At 35.2% G+C, this 21,916-nt stretch overlaps 4 protein-coding genes across 5 annotated transcripts; 1 reads left to right on the plus strand and 3 right to left on the minus strand.

Annotated features, from left to right (window-relative positions):
* Nucleotides 1-6,307: 6,307 nt before the first annotated feature.
* On the plus strand, nt 6,308-7,416 carry LOC116159146. Its single transcript, XM_031472076.1, has 2 exons — nt 6,308-6,800; nt 6,859-7,416. Exons 1-2 carry the CDS (start codon nt 6,528-6,530, stop codon nt 7,399-7,401), a joined length of 816 nt encoding a protein of 271 aa, XP_031327936.1. The 5' UTR covers nt 6,308-6,527; the 3' UTR covers nt 7,402-7,416.
* Nucleotides 7,417-7,425: 9 nt separating this feature from the next.
* On the minus strand, nt 7,426-8,643 carry LOC116159145 (protein ALP1-like). The gene is made up of 3 exons (XM_031472075.1): nt 8,475-8,643; nt 8,276-8,423; nt 7,426-8,218 (listed from the first exon to the last, which is right to left on the minus strand). The coding sequence occupies exons 1-3, from the start codon at nt 8,627-8,629 to the stop codon at nt 7,445-7,447; spliced, it is 1,077 nt and encodes a 358-aa protein (XP_031327935.1). The 5' UTR covers nt 8,630-8,643; the 3' UTR covers nt 7,426-7,444.
* A 2,576-nt stretch (nt 8,644-11,219) lies between these two features.
* Nucleotides 11,220-12,297, minus strand: LOC116167843. Of its 2 annotated transcripts, XM_031483409.1 has the most exons (4): nt 12,162-12,297; nt 11,817-12,102; nt 11,549-11,766; nt 11,220-11,496 (listed from the first exon to the last, which is right to left on the minus strand). In XM_031483409.1, the coding sequence occupies exons 1-4, from the start codon at nt 12,228-12,230 to the stop codon at nt 11,461-11,463; spliced, it is 609 nt and encodes a 202-aa protein (XP_031339269.1). In that variant the 5' UTR covers nt 12,231-12,297; the 3' UTR covers nt 11,220-11,460. The 2 variants fall into 2 exon arrangements, with proteins under 2 accessions (XP_031339269.1, XP_031339261.1); XM_031483401.1 differs by having other exon boundaries at nt 11,817-12,229.
* Nucleotides 12,298-14,220: 1,923 nt separating this feature from the next.
* On the minus strand, nt 14,221-17,506 carry LOC116160334. The gene is made up of 2 exons (XM_031473522.1): nt 17,120-17,506; nt 14,221-16,919 (listed from the first exon to the last, which is right to left on the minus strand). The coding sequence occupies exon 2, from the start codon at nt 16,912-16,914 to the stop codon at nt 14,563-14,565; it is 2,352 nt and encodes a 783-aa protein (XP_031329382.1). The 5' UTR covers nt 16,915-16,919; nt 17,120-17,506; the 3' UTR covers nt 14,221-14,562.
* Between the last annotated feature and the right edge of the window lie 4,410 nt (nt 17,507-21,916).

Raw genomic sequence — 21,916 nt, forward strand, 5'->3', positions numbered from 1 at the left:
ATTTATAAGTAAAACGTGTATGGCTTATTCGAGATATAGGTTTCTTAGTTTTGAATAATTCCACACGCACTACGATTAACCAGGATGCATATGCCCCCGTGATCTACCAAATACTTTGAATGGTACAAGCAATCTCAGTTTTTAACAAAACCAGGCTCCTTGAGCTGTAGATGCGTACTAAAACTAAAAACGGAATGCGAAGTTTTCCAGAGTTGTAAAAAGTGATGCAATATAATTTATACACGTTATGCAATTTTGCTTAATGATAAGATTTGATTAATTAGTCATAAACACTTCCAGGTGCAATAAGCTACTGTGAGAAATTGATTTTTAGTAATTCCTTACACACTAAGAGTTAACTAGAGGTAGGCCGTATAAGCCCTGTGATCCGAAGAATAATTTGTAATAGAACGCCGATAGCTGAAACAAAACACGGCAACACCTTGCAGTTAAGCTGCACTTGCGTACTAAAGGGAATGCGACGTTTCAGATTGTAAAAACTGACGCAATAACTCGATTGTTCAATTTTTCGTAATAGTAATTGATTTGATTGAATTTTTAATTACAGCCGTTCAGGGTAGTAAGAGTAAGCCAATTATAAATTTGTTACTACACTTGATCGTCGACTAAATGCACTTATGCAGCTGGGAGGTGTAAAAGTAACATTCGTCACTCACTTGAGCTTGGTATGAAACTGTCTGGAGTTGTGAAAACGTCGAGCTTTTATAGAAACCGAATAATCACGTGATTGGATTAAAGTCGATACTACTTCGACAAGACTTTAAATTTCAATGAAAATCAAAATTGGCTAGGCAATTGATGGAAGACAATGCACACCTTCTAATCTGTAATTTTACGCTACTCGTACGGAGACGTTAACAAAGAAACAGAAGAACCACCTCCACTAACGTTCAAGCGGATACTGATTGACGTAGTAGGATAAATGCAATTTTATTACAGCTGTCACAAGAAGATGATGCAATGTCATTTTTATATTCTATAAATAAATGCATTCCTCTGCAGGTGATTTCCATAATAGGATCAACTTCAAATTTCGACGCGCTCTGGCAACAACCCCTAAAATGTCCCCCGCTGACACCGTACGAGATTAGCCCCCTACTTGCCAAAATACATGAACTATGGAGGCGATTAACATGAAACATGTAAACCAGGTATAACGAGACAGCGTTCCAATATAACCACGGAAATCTGAGTGTCTGCTCTAAGCGCCCAAAACAACCCCCAAAATATGATTCGCACCCCTGGCCAACTAGCAAAATACCTTCACTCGAACTGGCCGAAGGTCAGACAACAAGACGTCGCAGATACCTAAAGCGCACATGCGCGATAACCTCGCTGTCTGGCGCGTCACGTGACTGTCTGGCACAAGTGACCCTCTATCTACTGCCTAAAAGCCATCAAAATTCCCTACAGCCAAACTGCGCGAGGTTAGATGTCCAAAATAGCGATACCAAATCTCACCAACTAAAAGCTAAAAATAGCTATTATACGTCTCGTACACGTGCGCGCAAACCTCACCTTCGCCTGGCGCGGCATGTGATTGTCTGGCTCAGGTGGCCCCTATACTACTTATTTATGAAATGTTAATAAAGTTTGTTCCCTTGTTGCGTTTTTCTTTAAGAAGTGACATGTATTTTATCTGTAAGGAATCTTTCGCACGGAGATCCCTACGGCTCGCACTTGTGACAGTTAGTAGGTATTGACATTTACTAATTGACGTTTCTGTTTTGTCATTAGGTATAAATGAGTTACTATGGTGATACTTAATGCCCTAGGGCATAAAGTGGTACTTTATGCCCGCGTAGCACAGATATAAAATGTGCTATTATATGTTAGTAAGACATAAAATATATTATATATTATGTTCTTATATAAATTAACTTTAAAAGTGCTTCGAATCAGTGTAGAGTAAATAAAGTGTGTTTAAATAATTTGCTAATTTACGTATAAATATAATAATATAAGAACGCGGAATAATCGTGTCTATTTTTTTGCGTAACAATTCGTCTGTGGTGTTGGCGCAGCGCGAATTCCGTACACTGGCCCGCAAGATCGACCGATTTAACCGTTCCAGACTTTTTTTGTGGGGTTTTTTGAAGTCCCGTGTTTACATGAACAATCCAGAGACCCTGGAAGCCCCCAAGGACAACATTCGACACGAGTGCGAGAACCTGTCGTCCGAAGTTCTCGCCGAAGTGATGAAAAATGCCATAAAACGAGCCTTATAGCAATCAATTGTGACGGCGCCCATTTGACCGATATCATCTTCTCGACTTGACCAATAAAATTCTAAAGGTTCAAATAAACATAATCAAAACACAGAATCGAAGTTTTTCATTTAGAAACAGAAAATGAGAGCCAAACAACATCGGATGACTTCTTTTGGCCCACCTGTATGATTCAACAACCTAGACCCCTAGACTGTGCCCAAGAACGTTTTTCGTCGCTAGAAGACGAAATAAATGCAGTACTATTGATGTTGGCATCCTACATAAAGCTGTTGGTTCTGACAAGGCTACTCTTCTCATGCATTTACTGGAGCAGACAACACTGGAGGATTTGTCGGAAAAGGCAAGTTAACTTGTTGGAAATCATTTGAAATCGCCCACACTGAAACACTGGCAGCATTGTCTGAGTTAGGTACGACTATTCATCTTCTCGAATCAGTTGTTATTGCTCTAGAAAAGTTCGTTTGTAAACCGTACTCTCCTTTGTCAAAAGCAAATTCTGTTTCCGAACTCCGGTGGCGGATGTCCAATAAGAAAGGCTGCCAATTTGCCAGCACCATCAAAAGGAGCACTCACACAAGGCATTTTACGCGCACACCATCAATGTTGGGTTTGGAATAATGAAACTGTTCCCAATCCTGATGTACTATATCCAAACGAATATGGATGGAATGGAAGGTTGAGGATACTGAATTTGGACCCATCATGACACTTCCACCAGCACCAACACTTGCTTTGAATATCTAGAAATTCACTATCAAAAAATGTTGAGACATGTAACTACAAGGTGGCTCTCCCTATATTCATCTCTTGATCGACTTCTGCGATGTTGGCCAGCCGTCAAGAAATTTCTTGATCTTGGTGAAGACAACTGTGACAAAAATGTCTGGAAATTCATTAAAAGCCAAGAGCATGAATTGGAAGACGATTTAAGATCCGAAATCCCACTTTCAGAGTTACATTTATTTCGTCCATCACATCACTATATTAATATTTTGAATACGCATATAGTTAAACTGGAGAGTAATAGATTAACCAGCACCGACTGCATGAAATTATGTCCGATCTGAAGGAACAAATAATCCAAAAACAAAATGATCAATTCTTTGGGGTAAAGTGTCATATGCTTTGAAATATCTCCCAGCGAACCAGAAACAGATTTTTATGAAGGAGGCGAATTTGGTTTACAAGAAACTCCTTGATTATTTGGATAAGTATTATGATTTCCAAAATAGCCCCTTCCAGTACTTTGATTGTCTGAATCTGAAAAAGAAATAAAGGAAATATCAGGAAACATCCAATCTGCCCAATCTGCTGAAAATAGTCGGTAAAATTTTATCCATCCCTGTGAGCAACGCATTTCCTGAAAAAATCTTCTCTTTGATGGGTAATCTCTGGACAAATGAAAGAAACAGAATGAGAGTGGAGTTAGTTAAGGCAGAATTGTGTGTAAAATTGAATTTTAGTATATCTCGTCAACAATTTGCCGAATTTTTGGAAAAAAAGAGCAAAATGCACTACTGGATGCGTGTCAAGGCAATAATAAATGTAGATTTAAGGGTGTAATCCAGTACTACAACATTTATGCGAAAATAGTGCGATTTATATTTCGTCTCAATTCTGTAAAACATGAGATGAAAGACGGGGCTAATTTTTTTCGTGTAAATTATACATTTAAAAAGTATGCTACAGAACAAAATTTTAATATTTAAGAAAAAACTATTTTTTAGAGCACTGCCAATAAAAAGTGAACTTTTATAGGTAAAATGGCGTCAACACAAATTATTTTAAAAATCTCCCTGTAGCATACTCAGAAAAAACATTAGCAAACCATAGAGCCATCGACCAGACTTTCAAATAAATTACAAAAAATTTTAGACGAAATATTCATTCGAAATTTTTTACGAAAACTTGTAGCGTTTAGTGAAGTCATTCACCATTTATAAATGTACAATAGGCAACACATCATACGGCAGACCTGACTTCATTATAGCGGCATTGTTGCGTTTATCGGGACTGATTTACAAATAGAAACCGGATTCATTAGAACGTATTATAATTCCATAATATACTGGGTAATAGAATTCACACGGAAAATGTGATTTATTTTTGGGTGAATTAAAAGTTTACGTCTTTTCTGGCGTTTTTTTGTAACACCCCTAATATTTTAGTGTGATCAAAATTTGAGATTATTCTCATGTAGCATCTTTCGGAAAAAGATATAGTTTGCGAAAAAAGCGTTAGTTCTCATTTATTTTGTGTTGTTCCCGAATTAGACGAAATTTTGAAACACCCCTAAAATTTTAATTTGATACAAATTTGAGATTATTTCCCTGTAGCATCCTTCGGAAAGAGACATAGTTTGCAAAAAAAGCGTTAGTCCTCATTTATTGTGTGTTGTTCCCGAATAGACGAAATTTTGAAAAACCCCTACTAATAAATGTTTGGGATTTGGATATGCATTTTTTAAATATATCTAATTGTAGGTACTTATTCGCTTACATGCGTTATTTTCCAGATAGGGAGAGTCAATATAGTTCATGATCATGAAGTAACTATACTGGGTTTAAAAAAATATATACGTCTTATGAATAACTTGGAAAAGTGAAATTATTGAGGATTAGCCGCTGTGACAATGATTTGCGTTTTCTAATCGATGTTTAATTATATATGCATATTCCTCACAATGGCTAATGACCTAGGTAAATTAGCGTAAATACTTGTTGATGGGCAGGTAAATTCTTCAATCTTTGTTTATTCGTTTCGATTTCATTACAAGTAAGTATTATGCAACCCATCATACGTCAATCAAAAATAAATTTTAAGTGGAATACACCCTTAAGTTCTATAAAAAGTAATGTTCCTGCATAATAATGTAAATAATGCTAAATAAACAAACTTTAATCTTATCAATCTTATACGCCTCAATCTTTCACTGAAAATTTTGCTTTCACATTTTACTGCAGGTCGTGGCTAAATCAAAGGTGGCAACCCTAATAGTGATTGATGATACCGAAACATTTTCGGATCTAGACAGTGATGCCGCAAATCACGTTACCGTATTTCAACTGCAACAATATATGCTGTTGTCCATCATGATTGCATGTGTTTAATATTGGGAGAATTCTCGAAACGAACCAATTCAAATCAAATTGAAATTGTTGGAACTTGATCTCGACAGTTATATTTGGCTGCAACGCGAAGATATGCAGGTGGTAAAGAACGGCTTTATTTTTTTCGAACCACTAAAACTGTCGGGTATGTATCCGTTTACCATCGACATGGCCTTGAAAAGTATGCTAGATAAGAAAGACCGCAAATACAAGACTACACAAACCATGTTGAAGTCATGTTGTATAGTTATTTATTACCCATTCGTTTTAGGGGAATTTTTCGAAAGCAAAAAAATTCGCCTTATCTGAAGGTTTTGTCCGTCTGTTCCTCGCCTAACTCGAGAACGACAAGAGACAGCGATGTCAAACTTTCTCCATTGATTTCTACGAGTTCAACAATCAGCGCTATTGAATATGAGCTGGATTAAAAAGTCTGGTTTCCGACTGTGAGCTGACTGACAAGAAATTCCCCTACTGAAAATCGTATACGATTCTTCGTATCTTGTGTTGGTCTATGTTTCCCTTTTATTCCCCTATTCCCTATTATGAATATCTGTACAATATCTAATCCTTTCGTGCCAGTAACTGCGTTTTTGTGTATAATAATTTGGTGGTATAAAGAGTGTATGTAACTTGCGCCTACTTTGCATGTTTAGCCATTTAACTTAAACTTAGTGGCATCCAAATACAATTGCCAAAGCCTCCTTCTCAATCTGTGCATAATTTGTTGTGATTCTGTTAAATAATAATAATAATTTATTGACTTTCATACACGGGAATTGTTTTAGCACGTCAAAAAACCTAATTTTTATTACTTGATTTATAAAATTGTATCCATTGTGAAACCTTAAGGCCGTCTGACACTATGCTAAATTTTGTACAAAATTTTGCAGATTAATTTTCATACAAAATTTTGCATAGTGTCATACGTATTTTGTACAAAAATTTGTTACAAAATTTGTTTGTATAAAATTTTTTAGATCCTGTTCTAAAAAATGCATAAATTTGTTATAAAATGTGCGCGTACGTGATGCGCACGCGGTTCGGCGTTTCGTAGGTGACATATCACATAACCTATCTAATTTAATTTCAATTATTCTCATTTTGGGCGTTTTTGCGAAAGAACGAGAGCGGTTTATTTAGTGCTAAATTACGAATTTGCACAATGTCATGGTCGCGGGAGCAATGTGAAGTGCTGATAGATGAATATCAAAGACATGCATGTTTATATGCAGTAAAATCTGCACAGTATAAAAATAAACATTCTAGACAGAATGCTTTACAGCAAATTCAAGCAGTCTTGCAACCCCTTAAGCCGTCTGTTACCATCAACGATATCAAGTTAAAATTTAACGGACTGAAGAATAATTTTCTCACAGAATACAAGAAGTGGAATCGCAGCCGCCGTAGTGGAGCAGGTGATGAAGATGGTGACGGGGTAAGCAAAACCTTCAATATTATCTAATTTATTGACTAACTATACATTTTTCCTGCAGATTTACAAACCAACAATTTGGTATTTCAACCGAATGTTCTTTTTGTTAGAACATGTCGAAGTGCGGCAGGCCGTGGATAGCTTAATCGCAGAAGATGACACACCGCAGGTAGGCGACGAGGAGATAGTAACATCAGAGTACTATGTGACAGAAGATGGTAGTCTCAACGATATTACTAATACATTGGACACGGGATCGAGTCAAGTTCGCGACTCCCAATTGAATTCACCAAATCTTTCTCGTCCTATTTCACCGGTAAAAGACGTAGATGGTGCTACTCCATCAAAACGACTGCAATTTCAAAAGAAAAGAAAACGAGAAACAATTGAAGATAATGTAATGCGTGAAGCATCTAGTGCCTTAGCATCAATTTCATCAACAATGCAGCAAAGTTTTGTACAAAACGTAGATGAAGATGAGGCATTGGCTCAATTTATAGTGTCGAAGTTAAAACGAATTACTGATACATCCATTCGTTTGCAGACAGAAGAAAAAATTGTACACACACTGTTTGATGCCCTAAAAAAATGTAACAATTTGTAGTATTTATTGTTAATAATAGGCATATGTAAAATAAAAACGAATTTCACAAATTAAAATTGTTTATTGCATTTTGTTGCCAGGGCACCGAACCTTGTGAAGAATTAAAATAACTTCTAAAATGATCACGAATATCTCTTGCTGCAATAGATGTCCGGTTACCACACTGTCGATTTATTTTCGGCAAGTTTTCATTAAATTCTTCAAGTTCAATATATGATTGTGCATTGTCTGTTGCGAGAAAATTGTGTAACACTACACAAGTGAGTGTAATCAACTCTACTTTTTCTGCATCTAAATTAATTGGATTTAACAGAAGACGAAATCGGTTTGCAAGAATTCCAAAGGAATTCTCTATTATTCTCCGAGCACGGGATAACCGATAATTAAAAATTCTGCTATCATTGCCGAGTCCACGATCTGGATAGGGTTTCAATAGGTTCTTTGACAGCGGAAAGGCATCATCGGCAACAATAACATACGGTAAAGCTTCTGTCATTCCTGGTAATACCTCTGGGGCTGGTAGACTCAAAGAATTGTCTTGTAGTGCCCTTGACAAGCTACTATTCTGAAAAACACCCCCATCACTAATTCGTCCATTGACACCTATATTTGCGTAAATGAACTTGTAGTTGGCAGCGGCTAATGCTAATAACACAATGCTATTTGCACCTTTGTAGTTGTAATAATACGAGCCAGCAGATATGGGTGCCCTAAAAGTGATGTGGCGACCATCAAGAGCTCCCACGCAATGAGGAAATTGCCATAATTGATCAAAATCTTGAGAAATTTTTTTCCATTCTTCTGCTGTTCTTGGTGCCTATACCAGGTTTCATATCGTAAAAATTGACAGTATAATATACGGACTATAACTTACTTTTAAATAGATTGGTTTTAATTTCAAGACTATGGCTTGGCACACTTCAGGTATAAAGCGGCTTATCGTAGTTTCATGTATCCTAGTGGTGTACATAAGGGATCGGTATGTCTCGCCTGTTGCTAGGAATCGCAAGGTAACTTCTAATCTAAAATGATAGCACAAGTGAGTGCCTATGATTAATTTTTTAATCACCTACTTGCTTCTGGAAGGGATGCATTCTCGCATTAGTGTATCTTGTTTGCATATTTCATTTGATATCAACGACAGCAAATATTCGAACTGATCGTTAGTTAATCTCAGAAAGTTTGTATATGCATTTGGATCCTCGGGTAAAAGTTCTGTATTTAGCATGTTTAAAACATCACGACCCTCGTTTCGCCTTTGCAGCCAGTTCCTGCTCCAAATTCGAGTACGTTTATTACGCCTTTTTGTTAGAAGACAAGACATAATGACAATCACACTTGCGGCAAGTGCCGAGCTAGCGATTAGATTTCGGTTCATTACAATTACCAGTAGTAGCACAATAGATAATAATATGAAATAATGAAAAATCAAAAAAGTAAATACTAGAAGAGGTTATGTTATTTTTGTTATTTATATGTGTAGGTGTACCACTACCAGATTTATTGACTTAAAAACCCATATTCCCTAGAAAAAAAATGCAAAGCGCAGACGCACTTACTAATTTTTATGATAAATTTTGTACAGTGTCAGACAATATAATTTTGTTAAATAAATTATGGAAGTAAATTTTTTATGATAAAATTCTATTCACAAATTTTACCAAAAATTTAGCATCGTGTCAGACGGCCTTTATGTACAAACTTTATAATTTATTTAGATCGATTTTATGTTAGACTAATTAGTGAATTTCCTTTATAATTAAGAAATTCTTTAGTTCCAATTTTAATCTTTTATTAGGTAAGTGTTTGCTGTCCCATGTCAGTTTGTTAAAAAGTTTAATTGCAAGATGGGTTGTTGGTTGTTGTGTGGTTTTGAGCCTGTGATAGGGTATAACAATGTCATTTCCATGTCTAGTGTGATAGTTATGAAACGAATTGTTAGTACGAAATAGCGACCTATTTTCTTGTACATCAAGTATGCAATTTAGAATGAATATGGAAGGAAATGTTAACATCTTTAACCTTCCATTACTGCCCACATAGCACACAAACGTCTAGTGCACTTCCAGTGGATATTTTTTATAGATATCCATGATATACATTAGATGTTTGTGGATATTTAATGGAGATTCAGTGGATATCCATATGTCCGACCAATATCCAGTATTTTATGGACATCCATTAGATTTTAAGTGGATATCCATTAGTCTTAAAAAAGAAATCCAGAAGAGGTAATTAATAATACTATTCTTATAAGTGTATACCTAAGTGCTTTATTACATTAACTGAAATACTTATAATAATGAAAATAATATATAAAATAAATGAGAAAAACGACCTCACAGGATCTATTTTGCTTCTTTCTTCTGCCTAAAACAAAAATGTGTATTAATTTACCTATAAAATATAATAATATAAAATATAGCTCTAATTGAGGTTATATTATATAAACTGAAATTCTATTGCCAAGGTGTGTGACAGGAGTTATAAGCTACGATATTTCCCGGGTTGCAGTTCTTTTGTTTAATACGGTAAATTGCCAAACGTATGCATTTACTGAGATTCCAAAATAAAATTTCACAACTTGGAGAAGTAAGTTAACTCTCTTTGCTCTAGTCACAACTGAATAGGTAGTATGAACTGACTAGTACAGCTTACCTAATCGGAAGTGCAAAAAATAAGGCTGAGAGTATATTTCACACCCGTGGTAAATAAAAATTTAACTTACTGATTGCTACTCCTAGTATTGGCATGACGAAGCCAATTTTTTATACATTCTATTATATCCTTATCACTGGCATTTTTTACAATATTGTTTCTTCTAACAGAACCTTAAACAATAACAGATTTAAAAAATGACCTGACAGGGGCGGCTCTCTATAAAGAGCCAAGGAGCCATGGCACTACCTCAAAGAACCTGCTAATTATCAATTCTTAAAATATAATTAACTACTATTAATTGTGCTCACTAAAACTTAAAACCAAAAAAGTAAATGATTTGATAAATTAGGTACCAAGAAGAATTCATTCGTGCTTATCCGTAGACGTCAAATACGGTCGAGCCGTGCCAAACTGAAACTGGCTCGTATTTTCCTATAAGTGTGGACTTCCGCGGGGAGTAGAGGGGTGGGAGGAGCGAAACCGAAGTAGCGTTTAACGTACAACTTGAGCCATCAGAAGTTTGGCTCATAAGCATAATTGAATATCGTGTACTTGTATTACTATGCTTTGCGCCGTGTTCTTTGTTTCAGTCGTGATAAGTCAAACAATTTTTTTACTTCTGTGTAACATTACACTTCCCGGATTAATTGTTTCGTAAAATACACAAATTAAAAAATCATTTAAATAAACCTTTTTCCATGCATTCTCTGGAAGATAGACTTTAAATAAAGCAATTAAGCAGGCCGTTACCGGACTTAAATATTGTTAGAAAACGAAATGTGTCTGAATCTTCTTTAAGAGGACACGACAATAGCGATAAATCCGAAAATAAAGGAGTAGGTATTCATTGTTGAAAATGACACTTCGGCCTCTTTAATAAAACTGCAAATAAAATGTTGCTATTGTTTATAGATCGGACTAAACGCCATGGAAACGGATAGTACAAATCGTGAAAAAAGTAACACTTTCCATACGATTTTTTGTCAAAAAAAATCCGCTAATTCTCATCTAAAACAACACAAAATGAATTACTGGAATGCATACTTGAAGTATACTTATGAAACAAGTCTCCAAAGAAATTAAAGGGCTAGATTTGTTTCTGTCACTTGCATTATAAATATTCGAATTATACTCAAAATCTAAATAACTGGAATAATATGAAAATAAAAATTTGTAACTATTAAAATAATGGGGAGGGGGACACAATTTGGCACTAGCTTCTACGCAGCTTACGAGCCGCCGCTGTGACCTGATATGCTTGAAGTCTTACTTAAAATAATAGCAGCCAATTTTAGATTTGGCATGGCCTTTTTTTGTTTTGCCCCCAACCAACTATATTTTGCTGCTAATTCATTCGAAAATAATCGTCGTAAAATAAGTTTGGTTATTTCATCTAACTTAGGTATATCCACCTATTCTGCCGAGGTATTCAATCTGGAAATAAACAAAGCATAAAAAATGTTTGTAAGAGGTAATGTCACCTTACTAGTTTTTTGTTATACTCTTCGTTATCCAGTTTTTCTTCAATTTTGTTTAGGTCTTCATCGGTTGATAAAGGGAAATTGTTTACGTCCAAGTCTACTTCATTATTTTCGTTGCTATCGTTTTCTGTTGTGTTTTGCTTTTGAATTACCATGAATTTTTGGATTTTGGAAAGTTTTAATTTAATAAAGGATAATTCTGATAGCACTTTGGTTTTAAATTCTGCAAAAAAATTGTTACGTCAATGCTTACAAGCAATACCATGCTCATACCATCATCCGCAAATGAATGAATATTCTGCGATCTCAACGTCTCATGTGAAAGTTGCTCCGATATGTCTTCCATCTCTTGAGATGCAGTGCACCTTAACGGTACGCGCGATTGTGCAAAAGGTGAAGAACGAGATTGTGTGGAATGGATCAGCGTAGAAGATATGGAACTAGGAGGTGTGGATGATCGAGAACAAGCTGGTGTAGACGATCTGGAACGAGATGGTGCACATCGAGATGCAGATGGTGGTGTGGGAGCGCTTTGACTGCATTGCAATATCTGTTTCATCTGTGGAAATGGTTTTATGCCGCTTATTAAATGGTCCAAGTCGTCACTTTCTTCCTCACTTTTTTCAGGGGATGACTCAATGACTTTCCGTTTTCGAATCTTTCGATTTGCCTTTTCCATTTCTTCATTCTCCGTGCCGAGGTCAGATTGCACTTCTGCCAACTTCAATTTAGATTTTGCCTTTTCATATGTATCTGTAAATGGAAATTTTTAGAACTTAAATGATACAAAACTTACATACCATATGCTCCCAAAACACGCATGTCGTATGAAGGCCATGTTTCTACAGGTTTCTCACACGAAGATACTGCTTTTTCAAATCGTATATTACTTTTAAATGTGGGCCAATAGCTCTTATTCCCATGTATCCAATTATTTGGAATTAGCTGAACTCCATCATCGAACTCAACAACACTCCAACGACTAGTATCCATTTCCAAAGATATGTTGGGAAGTAAATCAATTTTTTTAAACAGACTAAATCTGAGAAATCTGCAAAATTGTACCATACGAAATCGTTTTAAAGAAAATACTAAATCTTAAATATTATAAATATACATATTTACAATGTTAAACTATAGAGAGGAAAGACAGCAAATCCATTCTTAAAGGGAAATCTAACACATTTTGCATAGAGATGTTTAACAGGAATCATATATGTAGCTTCAGATAACTCTGTAGCAAAAAAACAATCAACATAGCTTGATGGACATGGTGTAGTGTAAATATCACTTAAATTTAGAAACTTCTTCACAACCAATAATGGGCAGCTCGCATTTACATCAGTACAGATATCCTCAATCAGAATTACTTCTTTCTCTTTTGTGATGCAACAATTATCTGGAAATTTTTTTTGAGACAAGAATTCTTAAATTGTAATTGCGTAACTTGTTTCTGCAATGCTTCTTCTTGGCCACAGCTGTTGTGCCCTACCACTGAATGTTCTTGCTTATTTACAAATTCGCCTTCTTTATATCTCCTATGTAGTTGTTGAAGTGGTTTGTCATGTTTTCTTAAAAAACCTTTTAATATCCTCATAAAATTTTCAAAACGAAAGGCACTGAATGAATCGAGAGGTCCCAAATACTGAACATCATCTGTAAGATGCAGTAAACCGTGAACGTTGTGGGATACATATTCTACACCATAAATTATAATAAATGTTTCCACAAAGTGTTTTAAAAGTTCTTTTGCATAACCCACTGCATTTATTTCAAAATCTTTACAAAGAATTCGCATAGCTACATGCAGTGATATAAAATGATCATACACTTGTTTATGTACTCCTTTTTCCAAAACCACAGGACAAGTGTATAATAAAAATTGACGTAGTTCTGTAGCCTTCCACTTACTGATATTTTGTATTTCTTGTGGTCTCCTTGCAAATTCTTTTGTAACAGAGGGTCTCAAAGAAAGCAAAACATTTGATATCGAATGAACTTTTGCATGGCGAAGACGCACATTTAAAGGCCCACTTAACCACAAGCTAACAATTTTCTTTACATACTAAGTGCATGTACTCCAGAGGTACATTGGTGATTAGATCAAAATTTTTTATATGTGTTAATATTGTTGTTCCCACGTGATGTTCCTCTTGTTGCTCAGACAGAAACCCATCATGTGTTCGTTTCGTGAATACTGTTTCTGGAAAACACATTCGGTTTTCAATATAGGTACCCTCTTGCACACACTTTGTGCAGTGCAGCTAAAGTAACCTGTGTGACCCTTTATTTTAGCTACAAAGGATTTTGCAGGGGCATCACAAATTAACGAATGTAAAGATACACTAAAATGTGCATTATCAAAGGTGATTCCCTTCTCAATCAAATCATTTATTTCAGATACAAAATCAAGGAGGTATTCATTAGCATCGTTTGGTTTTGCATGCCCATGGTATGCACCAATCAAGAACACTCGAGTTGATGGATAAATACATCCTAAAATTGGCTACAATTGGCTATTATTCGACTCTGAGAGAGGTAAACCATCTATACCAATTTGTAACTGGATAGAAGAAAATTTAAAAATACTGTAATCTAACTGTAGTATACGTAATATACCATCTTCGATACCAAAATGGCAATAATTTCCTGGGTTTACAGTGCGAAGTATACTGCCGTCCTAAGCCAAAAAGACGCATCTAAATATTTCAACTTTTTGAGTTATTGCGATTTATCTGATTTTTGTTACAGCACTCTCATTTTGTATTTTTTGTGATTTTTTCAACAGTTGTTTGTAGTGATGTGTATGAATTATGAACAAATTTGACAAACTTTTTTTTTAGACAGTAATATTTTAATTAAAAAATGAGATGCGCCTGTTAGGCTTAGGATTTTCCTACAAATCTGAGATACGTCTAGAAGAGTAATGCAAGTTTATTACATACTTTTTACACAAAGATTTAAATTGAGAGTAAATGAACTTTAACATATTAGATGAAAGCAAATAATGACACAAATGTTAGTTAGAGTCCTCGTCTTGTGAAACTGGAAGCTCATTCCAAAACTGAAGCCTGTTCTTCATTATTGCACCTAGATTTTTTATTATTGCTGCTTTTTTTTTGGATGGAATTCCTAGAACTTTTTGTTGTTTTTTTGGAGGAGGCAGTTTTTTATTCTTCGTAATTTTGGCACTGAGAAAATCAAGTTCAATTATCGGAGCGTCAAAGTCATTTTGGTATGTCATAATAAGGGAACCTCTATGGACTGATACTTGGACTATTTCATTTAGATAGGGCCGGGGGTTAATTCGACTAAGTTTATATTGCGAAGTGTAATCCTCCCAAATAAAAAAATGCTGTAATTCCATTGGTAGAACTTCAGTTTGCCGTGAGGCTTGTTTTACGGCTTGAACAAAATCTCCAAAATCGTATAGTTTGTTGCCCATCTTTTTCATCGACAGCTCGACTTTGTGGTGAAAAGAATCTGCGGCCATAAATGTATGGCCGGGCTCGAAATATTTTATAACAATTTCATTAGCATTAATTTCATCCGAATTAACAATGTAGAGCAAAAATGAGAAGAATGACCAGTTCTTATTTTGCGCAGAGCAATTATCAAGCCACAATGTTATTTTGACAGCGTCTCTTTTCATAAGGACAAATTGGTAAAATGCGCTTATTATTTCATCTTTACTGCGTTTAAATAAAGCGTCGTGCCAAACAGCGGCAAACGTTTTGCTATTCTTTTTTTTGCCAATTGGTACAAAGCTCTCATTGTAAACTGTAATTCTGCTTGTGAAAATTGCTGTTTTAAACGTTTCCAGTCTTGGTAGCATAATAACTTTTTCCAGGTCGGCGCAGTACATAACCTTACCGGCTTCTTCTGGTTGTTTACCATCATCTCTGTAGTGTTCACGCGACTTTGTTGCTCTGTCTATATGTTTTTTCCAAGTTCTACAAACATCACAAGTTTCTTCTAGATTGTCTTTTGTGTGACTTTTATCATGTAGAGAAAACCCTTCACAACTTTCACATTCTTCGTGTCCTAGATTTGCTAGCGATATGTTCATTTTCTTAGCTACTACACGGTACTTTTCATAGGAAATTTTTAGGTCTGGATGTTTGGTTAGGAAATCCTGATGTAATGCAGCAAAAGTAAGGTCACTAGGAAGATAAAGACGTTGGGGTGCATGTTCTCTCCGGTAGTGTGAGATAGTGGGGTTGTAAGATACAATATGATTACGGATCACTTCATCGTCTATTTTATTGTGCGGTTGCTTCCTGCATCTCAAGTCAGGCACAGGCACTACAGAATTGTTAGCATTACGTAAAGCTGTGCGGATAACTTTGTCACTTTGTTTATTAAAACCTAGAGTTGCGAGAAAAAAAGTTTTGCATACATTTTGAGATGTTCCATTTTCATTTTTCAGTGCATAGTTATAAGTGATATTTCTTTGATAACCAAGATCACTTTGTAAGGTTGTTCTCTGTTTCACTGGTCTTGATGAAATATGATGTAAAATAAAAGATTTTCGGTCTTTATCGTTTGACATTTTCCAAAATTCGCTATTCAGAAATTGTTTTCTCTCTTCTGATATCTTTGACACGCATTTTTTTAAACAATCTTTCCCACAACTATCTTTAACGCAGTGCTTTTTTGCAAGTGATTCATGCTTAGCTTTTTTTCTTGAACTCACTGACAACTCGAACTTTTTTCTTTTTCGAACTGTTCCCTTTTTAGTGTATTGGACCACAGATGCGTTATTACTTACTCCAGCGCCGTCGATATCTACGAAATCGTCAGGATCCGCTACAACAACCTCGCCTTGAACTGGTGGCTCGACTGCTTCCGTAATTGATTCAAATAATTCAGTGACTGTCTCTAACTCAGAATTTCTTACTTCTGTCATAAAAGAGCGTGTTGATTCAAATAATTCAGTGACTGTCTCTAACTCAGAATTTCTTACTTCTGTCATAAAAGAGCGTGAGTCCTCTACTTCGGGAGTATCAAAGTGAACTGGCACAATAGAGCTAGAAATATCGAGAAGGACTGGACTTCTCGAGGGTATGCGTGTGACAGGTGAGATTTCCGTCAGAGAATTCCCTGAGTTAATGTCGTTAATAACTCCATGACCAGCGCTACTTTTCACAACTAAATTAGAAGAACAATTTTTATTTTCTTCCTTGCACTCACTTGTCGTGTCGCTATCACTATCATTATTTTGCGAACTAGTGTCAGTGGGATAATAATCTAAATCTTCCGACGTCTCACGGTTTTTAATTTTTACCGCGGGTTGGAACGTTTGTTTAGTTTTCTTGTTCAGCGCCAACATGACCAGCTTGTTTCCGCGAGACCCTTGTGTTCTGTCCATTGAATCTGAAAAAGCAGTGTAAACAAAAAATACTAAAATAATGGGCATTTCATCGTAACGTATTATTAATTTATCAACGATAAAGGGATTTTTTAACCATTGAGTGGAATGTCAATTTAACGTCTGCTATAAAATAGGGTATATTATGCTCGCTGAAAATCCGATATACCTACTTGAATAAAGAAAATCATATATAATTACTTACCTGCTGACAGTGTGTAGCCAATCTGTCTCTTGTTACAACTATTATATAGGCACTAAATAGGTACCTATTTACCTACTCTAATCGTTTATCACCCCGATCAAAGACAATTTTATATCGTATGCGCAAACAGTTGACTTTACTAATACAAGCACTACTAAATTACTTAAAACTGTCATAAAGGTTAAACCGCCGACCACGCCCTTGTTCGTATGTTTTACCGCCTATCTGGTTACACAAATGAATTACTAACTACGATGTAGAATCATAAATTAACTAATTTGGACGCATCTAAGCACGCACTGTACAAGACCCGCACTCTGCATTACCAAAAATCCTAAGCGAAAAAGGCGCATCTATGAGAACCGTCTATATTGCTTAGGAAATTGAGATACGTCCAAACTGATTAGGTTTTTTTATTTTTTTTTAGATGCGTCTAAGTTTATTAGCAATTTTTAAGCACTATGGAGTTGAAATGCGTCTTTTTTGCTAAGGGAATAAGTTAAACATCGTATCTGGAGTCCTTAAAACCATTAATATAAAAATCGGAAAAATATTGAGATGCGTCTTTTTAGCTTAGGACGGCAGTATAGTACTCCTAGGGGTCTTCAACAAGGTTCTAGCGTCCTTCGGTAGGTTTTCCATACCTGCCATGTTTCTCACTATTCCCAGCAAGTCTGTTAAAGCAGTATGCGAGATCTTATGTTTTGTCGCCCATGATGCAATTTTTTCTTTATAAGCATTTTGATTAATTTCTGTTTCGAATCTTGGAGCAACGGGAGTACATTGAACACAGTCCGATTTGTTTGTAGATTCCTCGATGGATTCATGACTTTCATTATCGTCTGATGAATTTCCCCACAATTTTCATCAAGCATCTCATGATTTTGAAGGCTGGATAATCGATTTTGTTGCACATTGGGTACGTCTTCATTGACATTTTTGTCTATTAACTCTACCGATGTTTGAAATAAAGGAGGTTCGTTACCGGGGATATTAACCTCCGTACTAACATTATTCGAAGCTACATTTTCAACCACATTTTGGCTAGCTGAATTTATATTATTGCTGTCATTACTGCAGAAGATTGAGTTTCTGACTAAGCGACGTAAATGTCGTTCGGAAACATCAAATAAAGATTTCCTTTTCAAGCGTTTTGACATATTCATTTCACTTAATTTAATAAATCCTCAATCAAAATCACACAAACTATCTGAATATAATCAAATACCTTACAAATACCTAAGGTATTTGATATAATGCATTTCGCGCCAAAAAGAAGCAACAGTCGGTTTTCTCATGCTAATTTAAAGAAAGTATAGGTACATACCTCTTGAATTTTTAGAACGGCTCTGAAGAGTGCACAGCGAAAATCGGACATACTATGAACGAGAATAATTCTCTATGCCTACTATTTTCAATCGGAAACACCACGTAAATCACTAACGAAAAAAACAAAGCGAGGTTAAGTGTATTCGCCACAGCAGTGATGCCAACTAATGTTACTGCTTATAACCAACTGCCGAACCATTAACTTACTAATCACAACATGTAACCTATGACGCAACTCTTCACTGACTGAACTGATTAATATTTTATAAACTAACTACCTGAATTCAATCTGTCACTATAACTAACGTATAATAATATAAGGATTTATCTCCAATGTTTAAAAAATAATGATTATGGATATCTAATGTACATCTAATGGATATCAGAGTATTATAGGCGGTAGAAAAATAAAAATCATTACTAGGTATTATACAGTGAGCAGCACCTTTAAGTAATATCAAAATACCAAATAGGGTTCATAATTAACTGTTTATAAATTTTGTACCGATGGCTACTTTTTAAGATCCAATGGACGTTTATTAGATATCAATAATAGTCTGGATTACCAGTGGATAACTGGTGCTTCCATTCAATATCCATTAGATGTTCTGTGCTATGTGGGTGGCGGTCTTATTTTGAGCAAGAATACTGGCGGCGGACTGAGAGTCCGGGCAATATGAACAATTATAATCAAAAGAATATATTTATTAGACCTTGTAAGCAGTTTTACATGTTAAGAAACAATGGAAAAACAAACATAATTGAAATTAAAAAAACAAAATTATGCAAACTCTTGTCGTGAATAACATTCCAAACAAACACAGGGTATTTTTAAAAAATCAAAGCAAAAATTGATGCCAAAATCAAAGATCAAAAAATGTATTAATAAAAAACCTAAGATGGGAACTTCGGGGGTCACACTCGCACTTCTTTCAAATTAATAGATATGTAATTGTATAACATCACTAAATTTTAGATATCACATGAAGAAAAAGGTGTTTTAGAAGAAAACATTGAGATTCTTGACCCAAAGCCATCGACCAGTGAAAGTTTTACGGGTGGTCCACATAATTCCTGTAATGAGTTTAGCCAAAATAGAATAGAGGCAGAAAGTTCTGATAATGATGACAGCAGAGACAGAGATTACCAAATCAGTGACCCAGCCTCAGACACTACTTCTACATCTACTGTATCATCTGATGCCATCGATATCAAAACTGAAGTTCGTAAACCCAAAACCACATCTAGTAACAAAAACATTGACCAGCCATTATCAGAAACGGTATTTGTAAAGGTAGGTACATATTAATAATCATCAAGGTATCTCTAATTTCCTACTCAAGTTACTTTTATTTAGAATACTTGCAACTCTCATTCCTTTAATTACATACACACAAATTTTGCACCCGAAGTGGAAATGCGTAATGTAACGTCTGCAGTAGGTCGGTTGCATTTTTCAAGATTTTGTGCTGTTCGGTAATGTAAATAATTAATTAATACATACGTTCTATACATAAAACCGACCGAGATTTCAAATCAATGGACATAATTATAGTATACAGGGTCGACAAGCCAAATGCAATAAATTCATTATTTCGGTTAATTCAAGAAAATCTCAAAACACGTCTAATTTAAATTATAAATTGACTTTCTTCAGCGTGAAAATATTATCCCTACCTTCAACCCCCTTCGAATGACAGATACAAACCCCAATTGTATAAAGGTGAAGTATGGGCTTGTTATATACCGTTTGAAAGCTCACTTCATTCTCTATCAAAAAATGTTAGTTTTTTCTAACGTATTGCTCACGTAAAAAATATATATTACTGAATTCCGGTATCGGATGATTTTATTCTTTTATGTGAATTTTTGCAATAAATTTGAAAGCAATTTCATTTATGGATAGAGGATGAAGAGTAGTTCAGAGCAATTAAAAAGCTTGGGGTTTTAGCTATCCCTCGAAGGAAGTTAAATGTAGGGATAACATTTTCACGTTGAAGAATTTTCTATAAGCAACCGAAATAATGAATTTATTCCATTTGGGTCGTCCACCCTGTATAGTATAATTATGTTTATTGTTTATGCATCTCGTCCGGTTTTGTGAATAGAACGTATATAATAATTAATTATTTACATTACCGAACAGCACAAAATCTTGAAAGATGCATCTAAACTACTACAGACGCTATGCATTGTCACTCGGGGTGACATTTTAACGAACACAACGTACTTATCTACAATTACAAACTATACATTTATTTCAGAAAAACCGCTTGCCACATCGAAAAATTAATCGTTGCAACTATTGCGATAATGACGTATTAATAAAACATTTTGTCCGTCATTTAGAGAGACATCATTATTCAGAAAAAGATGTTAGAGATATGTTAGCGTTACCTACAAAAAGTAAACAAAGGCGCATTGCTCTTCATTTACTTAGAAACAATACGAACTTGAGTTATTTGTAAATGGAACCACTCGCCCTAACCGTACTGATCCCAAAAGGTCAACAGGAAAAGCACAATATTATCCATGCGTATATTGTAAGGGGTTATTTTTGAAAAGCTACTTAAAATGGCACGCAAAGTCATATAAATCCCAGGATATTGCTACTGGTTCGAGTGAAAGGAGAATAAACCACATATCTCATTCGATGACTATTACTGCATGTGCAATGGAGCCAACTAACGTTATTTCCCGGTTAAATGTGAAGGAGCAAGTAAGTAAAAAATAATAATATTTTATTATGTGACACAATCTGACCCATATCTAAAAACTACAAAAAAAGAACTTTTATAAAAAGTAGGTACACGTTTCGACAGCAACGGTGTTATCATCAGCAGTTGGTCGCTGCTGATGAGAACTTTGCTATCGAAGCGCGTACCGTTTCTTTAAGTTTTTTATTTTGGTGTTTCTATCTTAATGCACGGTACTATATTTTTACATTTTTGAAAAATTAATTATGATCAATACTGGAATAATTAATACTTTTAGATTATTATTAATGTTAAATTTAATTAATTAATAATACTTTAAGTAATTACCCTATTTGATAGGTCTTCAATCTTATGAAAGGAGATGACATCGCTTTCGAAGCGAAAAGAGACCTCCTTATCGTGCATTTTGGAAACTCTTACCTTATGAAACACAAAAGAGAGAGGATGGCGATTTCATGTAGTAACAGAATGCGAGAACTTGCACGATTATTGATTTCTTATCGAAGAATTCTTAATAAGGGGGCAGAAACTTCCTTTAAAGATTTATTACACCCCGAAAATTTTGATAACGTGGTTACGGCCGTCCGACATATTGTGGGGTAAAAAAATGTTTCCAAATCTCCAAAGCGCCTTTTAATTCTTTTACAGCCGTTTTGGGTCCTGGTAGATGTGTCATTATGTTTTCTGCTCTAGTTCTAGATGACGGTGGAGCAATCTTTGACCACTTGGTCAATTTATCTTTTCCTATGAA

The sequence above is a fragment of the Photinus pyralis genome, unplaced genomic scaffold, assembly GCF_008802855.1.
Source record: "Photinus pyralis isolate 1611_PpyrPB1 unplaced genomic scaffold, Ppyr1.3 Ppyr1.4_LG1, whole genome shotgun sequence".
Classification (NCBI taxonomy): domain Eukaryota; kingdom Metazoa; phylum Arthropoda; class Insecta; order Coleoptera; family Lampyridae; genus Photinus; species Photinus pyralis.